General features: G+C 44.6%; 1 protein-coding gene across 2 annotated transcripts in view; it reads right to left on the minus strand.

Annotated features, from left to right (window-relative positions):
* The window catches only part of ide (insulin-degrading enzyme), a 29,977-nt gene extending 22,786 nt beyond the window's left edge, over window positions 1-7,191 (minus strand). Inside the window, exons 1-3 of one of the 2 annotated variants that reach the window (XM_064318093.1) lie at window positions 6,879-7,191; window positions 2,750-2,934; window positions 1,344-1,551 (exon numbers count right to left, since the gene is read on the minus strand). In XM_064318093.1, the coding sequence (XP_064174163.1) occupies window positions 1,344-1,551; window positions 2,750-2,934; window positions 6,879-6,964 (479 nt within the window). In that variant the 5' untranslated portion in view covers window positions 6,965-7,191. The remainder of the gene's footprint in view (window positions 1-1,343; window positions 1,552-2,749; window positions 2,935-6,878) is intronic. The other variant, XM_064318092.1, reaches the window with a different exon arrangement.
* Window positions 7,192-7,709: the final 518 nt, after the last annotated feature.

Consider the following 7,709-nt stretch of genomic DNA (forward strand, 5'->3'; position numbering starts at 1 on the left):
GTCTGGCAGTGCCAAATCATCTGAATCTAATTATTCATTGGCTGACTGCATAACTAAGGGGGCAATTACTTTTTCACATGGGTGATACGCATGTTTGATACATTTTTTTGAATTAAACAAATTAAATAATTTCAAAATATGATTTCTGTTTCCCTTTGTCCAAAGATTTGAAACCATTATCAGGAAGAGGGCAAATACTTTTTCGTGGCACAACGTTTATCCAAGGGACAACATTTGACTAAGCTAAATAAGTTTTTGTGGAAGGAATTACTTTGTGGGCTTGGTGTGTCTACCCAATAACATTTCTGTACTGACTGGGTAAATTACTGATCATTTCAAAGACAGTCCTGAGGGAAACACGACAGGTGTTCAGATGAGTCAGTCACTTCACCTCAATTACACCAATCCAAAGTCAGATGCACGAAACAGTGAGGTAAACACGGCTCATTTGAATAGTCTCAAATACGGGCAAGTGCAATGCAAATATCAAACAGACTCCAACATGCAGTCACAGAGGCCCGATTCACACTGAGGCCTTCCTGTAGGCCACCTGGACTGTATCCAGATGGCAAGCGGGTCACACTGGTTCGGTTACCTGTCCAGTCCAGTCTAGCAAGATGTGCAGTTATAGTGTTACAGTCTAATTACCTGCATGAATATATGGTGAATGAGCAAAAACAATAGCCGTTGCCAACCCAACACCACCCCAAGGCACAGTATCTCCATCCCTAGATAGAGTGACTCCACCCCTAGTCAATATACCTCTAACCAATCGGCTGTCCACACGATGCTATTGGCCATGTGACACATCTGTTAGTGATGAAATATGCAACACCTTCTCTGTCGTGCGTGGGAGCAAACAAACCTGCAAACACTAGAAGAGGTGAAACCTGAACTACTCCCAAAATGGAAATCCACACCTCTCATACAGCTTAGTTCCTCAAATTTGCAAAAATTCCAGGATCAGAGGCACCTTGTTTATGTGCACTGCCAGTCACAATAAGAGAGTAGACCCGATCCGGAAATTATATTAAAATGTGAGGAACGAGTACTTATGTCTCAGATATAGGGGTTACAGTCCAGTATTTAAATTTGCTAAGACTCGGAACTTGCGCTGTGCTTTTCGCTTTCAGAGGCAACTTCGTATTCTGAACATCTTGGGCCGGGAACGTACAGCCCACACCTGACCACAAGTGTGGCGGCAATCGAAACCCGACATGTCACAATACGTTACTGTGCAACAGAAACAGGCGTGGACGCTGAGCTGATCGCGGAGGCGAGCGGGCCCCACATTGACACCGGCTCCCCCTGGCGGACGTCGTGCGCGGCGGCGGCGCTCTGACCTGTCCAGCGCCCCCTGCAGGTGCTCGTGGGACACGTCGAAGTAGTAGTTGGTGTGCTCGCCGCTGGTGAAGGCGTTGGAGCTGCCCGCGTGCTCGCTCAGGAACTGGCTGTACTCGTTCTCCTTCGGGTACTTCTCCGTGCCCAGGAACAGCATGTGCTCGCAGAAGTGCGCCAGGCCCGAGATGTTCGGCGGGTCCGAGAGGGAACCTGAGCGACGGAGGAGGAGGAGCGTCAGCAGCGCCATCGCCGTTGTCATCGACAGCGATGAAATCACGACCGGCACCATGATCCTCTGTACAGACCGTTATTTGGTGGGTGTTTTTATCCAGCAATGAACAAGACTGTCATGAAAAACAGCATTCTGCCATGCACATGCTATTGGACCATGCAGCAGAAAGAACCATTACAGCTTCAGCTACATCGTTCACATGTAAAGCAAGCCATTCAGCCTTAGTAATCATTTACAGACACTCAGTACCCAATAAAATCAGTTATATATTTTCCCGCATTTACACTGACCATTCATAACTGGGGCAAAGTTTGATGCAAGTGCTTGAAAACTGCAGCATATAATGTTAGGACAGGGAAAGATAGAAAGAAAAAAATAAAGATAGTGCTCAGCTAAAATCAATTCCAACATGACACAGAAAGGCACCGCACATCTTAGATAAAACATTTTTATCGGAGTTCCACCTCACATCACTGAACACTGCCTGTATCAGCAGGACCTGCGTTCCCTTGGACCGTTAAGTCTCATATTCGGCAGAGCCAAGCCATCCCCCTGGGGCCGTCTGCCCTCAAAATAAAATTGAGCACACGCCCAGGGCTTCTATGATCCCATTACACTTTAGGGATCTCTCGCTTTTGCCCAAAAAGAAAGTAAATTATTTAAAGTCCCAACCTCTGCAGTGCGGCACTAAAAAATATATATATATATATATATATAATTTTTTTTTTTGTGGAGCAGATTTACCACAGCCTGAGCTGCAAAGGGCGCTGCTGAGTGCCTGCTGGGGGAGAGAGAGGGAGGAGGAGGAGAAGGAGAGAGTGAGAGGAAGATGGATGGAGCGAGTGTGAAAAGGAGAAAGGGACAAGTGGAGGGAAGGGGAGAGCGGTGAGGCGGCTCGAAGGATTAACAGTGCGAGCATGCGTTTGGGCCCACCCATCGCTGTCCTGTTCAAATTCCGCACAGGGAGATTAATAAAGTTATATTGAACTGAAATTAAATTGAAGAGGGTGGAGCCCAAAAGGAATGAGATAAGAGCAGAGAGAGCATGAGAGGGGGGAGATGGGAGAGAGAAAAAACACAGACAGAGTACAGAGAAGAAAAGAGGGGGAAGAGAGAACCTGAAGAAAGGGAGCAGGCGATGCTGTAGGGGGGGGTGGGGGAGGAGGGGGGGTGTACCTATGTGGACGTCGAGCGCAGCGGAGGACTTGTCCGTGGTCGGGTCGCTGACGAGGACGGCCTTCAGGCCGTTGGTGAACTCCAGCCCCCGGTACAGCCTCTTGTCCTCCGGGGAGCGGATGATGTCACTCACCACCCTCTTCACTGCGGGGTCGGTCATGCTGAGGTGCCGGGCCGTCGCGAGTCTGCGAGACACCGCGAGAGTCAGAGTCAGAGTCTGAGTCTGAGTCAGCAGAAAACAGCGGGCAGGCCAAAGAGCTAATCACCTTAGTGGCAGCGACACCCAGCAGACACCCTAAGCCAAGCTTATGCAGAGGGCTTACATTACCGCCGTCAGTACCGCACACAATGCAGAGCTGAAATAGCTGTGCTGTACTCTGTCAGATACCTGGCTCCGTGCCATAACGTCAGACTCCCAGCCAGAAGCCTCGCGTCATAACCAAACAAAGCGGGCAAACAACCTTTGAAAACAAGGTGAGACATGACTTCGAGGGCTCTTAAATCACATTCCCCGAAAGAAAAGTTTTTTCTTTGCAGTTTAGCTTAGCCAACAATATTAGTGTTCAAAATTCACACTGAATGAAAAACCCATTTTCAAAAAACCAGAAAGTATCTGAGAGAGCAATTTATGACCAGCTATGCACAGCTAGTAGTCATGTCTTCAGCATGCTGGGTTCTGGAGCCAGTTCCATAACCACTCCCCGAGAACAGCCACTCAAACGAGAGGCACTCATCATGACAGCTTCCTGAAATCAAAATAAGGGCCGCAGACAATAAACTGTTAAACGCACTGATGTGTTAACCGCACTCCTCTGACCTTTGCCACTTCTGTTAAGCGCATTTCACCGTCATCGCAAAGGAAGAGTGTGAAATAATGACCCAGTGGGTGAGCCAGTTAAAAAGATCACTCCATAAGACTAAGACCCCCCCCCCCTTACACTGAGACACTGTTTGCCATTCTGGATGACAGAATCTCCTTAAGTCAACAGCAATCCACTTCCAGAGAAGCCACTCTCAAGGCCCCCCTGGCGATCCGGGCCTCCGGGTACCAAGACGGGCAAACGCAGAGTCCAAGCAGCCGTCAACAGTGAGTACACAAGCTGCACTGCAAATACCCCCTACAAAGTTCACGACGTGTAGGGAAGTGAGGAATTATGGGAATGATCTTGCCATCACATTCTCCCTCTATGGGGTTTTCTTTTTTTTTTGTTTTATTGTTGTACTGAACCAGGCCAGCTCAGCATGGCTTGCACTGGCCTGGCCAAACAGCTAACTTAAGACCACAGTCTTTTTCCAAGCCTGCCTTTTGGCTCTAAAAAACAGGGACATAAAACATGGAAAGTAGAACAGTGGTAAGATACCATATAGCCTAGTTTTCCTCCGGGGAATACTTTAGCCTTGGCCAACTGACTGACAGTATTCCAGGCAGAGGAGTCTAAAAAGTAATAAAAGGACAATCCAAAGTGATAAACCGAATGCTGCATTTAAAATGCAATGATTTTCAACCTTTATGATATATGCAAAGTCTGGACTTCACATTAACTTTTGCTTTTGGTCTTACTGCCGTTCGTGACATGGTTTATGACTTGCTTATTTTCATAACATAATAATGCTGATTTCCTCCAACGCCCGAGGTGAAAGGAGACACCAGTGCTAACCAACTGATGCTGTCCTCAGGTTTCACTTGTGAGTTACACACTAAACCAATCCAGCTACAAGTGATCTCACTAATCACACCAATGTAATATGGCAGACTACAACATGGTTGTCAAATTCCAGTCCTGGGGGGGGGGGCTGTGATGTCTGTTGGTTATTTTGTGTGTTTCTGCATAATTGATTAATTTAAGTCACTGATCAGCATGCCTTGTTCTCACTGCCTTCATTGGCCGCTGACTGAAAGGAAAGCACAAACACCTGCAGACACTGCAGCCCTCCAGGACTGGAGTTAAACCTGCAGACACTGCAGCCCTCCAGGACTGGAGTTAAACCTGCAGACACCGAGGCCCTCCAGGACTGGAGTTTGACATCCCTGGTCTACAAGGACAACATTTTAAATAAGCTGTGCATTCTACCTTCATATTCTATAGGAACCACAATTCATACCACGCCAAAAGTCATCCTCGTGTTTTACTCTCTTTTCTGGACATCACAGAGGGAACATATTAAGAAGAATGACAGTTTACTGGTGGTTTGCTGATTCATGATTTGACACACGACTCAAAACTTTACACAGCCCAACTTAATTTAATCTGTGGCAAAAAAATCACATAATTTGTACAGTACACAACAGTGTACAGAACAAGGTCACTAAACTGGCAGATTGTTTTCTCAATATTGTGCATCTTACTCCCTACAGTAAATCTAAAAAAGAAAACATACATTCCCAACACTAAAATGTAATTTGCCTGCATACATGAATCAGAAGCCTCTTTAGAGATACTTACAAAGGTCAGTCTGCATACCAAATGATTAACATCAACACTATTCCAAAAAAATACACCGACCCATGTCTAAAAACAGACAAGAGTCATTCCACCGCTAAGCTTCCCCACGTGTCCTTATGCATTCATCTACCTGCCCCATATTCCTTCGCCTTGCCTTGACAAAGCCTTTGAAATGTGATTTCTCACATCAAAGACAGGGATGCCCAAAGATCTCAGGATAAAATCAATTTCTAGTACTTTCATATTCTTCCCTCGAAAATAGCTCAGCACAACAATGCATTGTCAATCCTTCCCAACGAATTGCTCTAACACTTCGTAACCGCTTTACAGTTCCTAAAATATAAATATAGACTGGCTCGCCATATTACAACAGCACCGGATTATAACAATGGCAACATCGGACCATACACTCTGAAGTAGTAGGTTACAAAAAATCTACTACAATTTCAGCTTTCTGGCTGTAAAATGTGCCAACAGAAAATCAATAATGCGTTATGTTGAACTTTTCACCTGTTCCGCTACGTTGCTAACTAGCGACTGTATATACTCAAAACAAACACGTAAAAATAGGTCGCCTATAAAACGTACCAGTTAACTAGCTAGCTAACAAAATCGCTCTCCAGTGACACAACTAAGGTTAAGTTACAGAACACGAGTAACTGCTACCGCCAATAATATGAATATAAACCTTTAGCATGTCTCATTTAACAGGGCTGACGGCAATTTGCTTCACTTTTTCAAACTTGTTTTTATGAAGTATTCTCTCCTTCAGTGAAGTAAATGTGAAAATTCAGTTTGGTGGTTAGCCAGGTGACTTCAACGACGCTACAGTTACAATGGGCATTGGTACTGTAAACACAGAACGAGCCCTCTAAGTATATCATACTTTGCCATCCAGCTAGCTATCTAGTAAAATAACGTTGCGTGAATGCTTGTTGACAGACATCTAACGTTAGCTAATCAGAACCGGGCCTTTCAAAATGATCCCACAAGACAAGTCTCGTATTTGAATCACATAGCGCTAGTTAACAAGTGAAAAATGAAAGAAATTGAGCTGAAGCTCGCGGCTAAACGCTAGTATTAATAGAGACAAATAATACGCCGCTGTCAAGAAATGAAACTTGCAAGAGAGGCCTTGTCAGTACCAATCCCGGATACCGGCAGTTTGCGGATCCTACCAGTAAGGTTTAATCGATTATCTGATCATAGCTTTACATGGAAATGCAGCTGCTGGTAAACTAATTTAATTACCTAACGCTATCTGCTAGGAAAATTAACTTAGTCAACATAAATGACCGGCTTTCTAGCGAGCGAGACGGAGGCTGAAATAAAGTCTGAAAACTTAACGTTAGCTAGTCTACTTATGCACACATTGTTTGCATCATTTGTCTACGTCAAACAAACAAGAACAGCGGCGTAAGTCCCAGGTTTAAATAAAAGTGTAGTTAACCAGCTAGCTGTAGAGTGCAATATGAGTTGGCTATGGCTAGTTAGCGACCACTACTGATACAGTAATATTGACCCCGGTTAGCCTACACGTCTCTGGTTGGGTTCGTTAGCTAGCTTGGTAGCTAATGTTAGACTACCGTTCAACTCCAGAAATATCCAACAAAACCTAAAACGGTACAATTAAATGTAAAAATAAGAAATATCGCAAAACGTCTTTTAACTGGTAGGTCACTTACCCCAATCCTTGGTGAAAATACGCACTTTGTCTGATAATAGGGAGATACCTGGTAAACTGGGCCGGTCGGCTAACACATTGCTGCATACTTCTGCCCCCGACAACAAAAAAACCTGCAACGCCATGATTTTATAAGACAGAAGCAACAGATTCATCCATCCCTTTGCACTCAACATCAAACACAAGATTGTGTTGAAGTTATCAACCTTTATCAATACTATTGCTCTCAAAATGACGATTTTATAGTATTTCTATATATCAAAGTTACATTAACCCTGGAATGTCATTAACAGTTTGATGTCAAGTCATTCGATGATCGAGTCACTCGATTAAATGTACTGATTCCATTATTCCTGGCGTTACGCAACACTGACTGAGCTGAGCCGGCGTGCTTGTGGCTGGACAACTTTTCCCAACCATGGCAATACGTAGCCTAATTACGCCAACTGGACTACTTGTAACTTGTATTTGATTTCACTCTATGCTTGTAAACGGACGTTAAAACAACAGTTTGGCTGCTGGAAACTAATTCTGTTGGGTCTAGTATCACGGCACACGTAGACAATTGCATATATAAACACCCAGTGGCCACTTGATTAGGTACAAGTGCTCGTTAAGGAATGCTTTCCTGGTACGCATTGGGCTACTTAATGGACTACTTAATATCCAATAGAGCGCATTTGGAATGAGGTGGAAAGGGAGGATTGAGCCTGAATGTGTGGCTGAAAAATCTGCAGGAACTGAGTGAGGCAAATTGCCCTGGGTGCAAAAAGTAGTCCTAAACATTTCTTTCAATACTGTTTTAGGAAAAGGGAAATCAAAGAGGATATCA

This window comes from Anguilla rostrata, chromosome 18, assembly GCF_018555375.3.
Source record: "Anguilla rostrata isolate EN2019 chromosome 18, ASM1855537v3, whole genome shotgun sequence".
Lineage (NCBI taxonomy): Eukaryota > Metazoa > Chordata > Actinopteri > Anguilliformes > Anguillidae > Anguilla > Anguilla rostrata.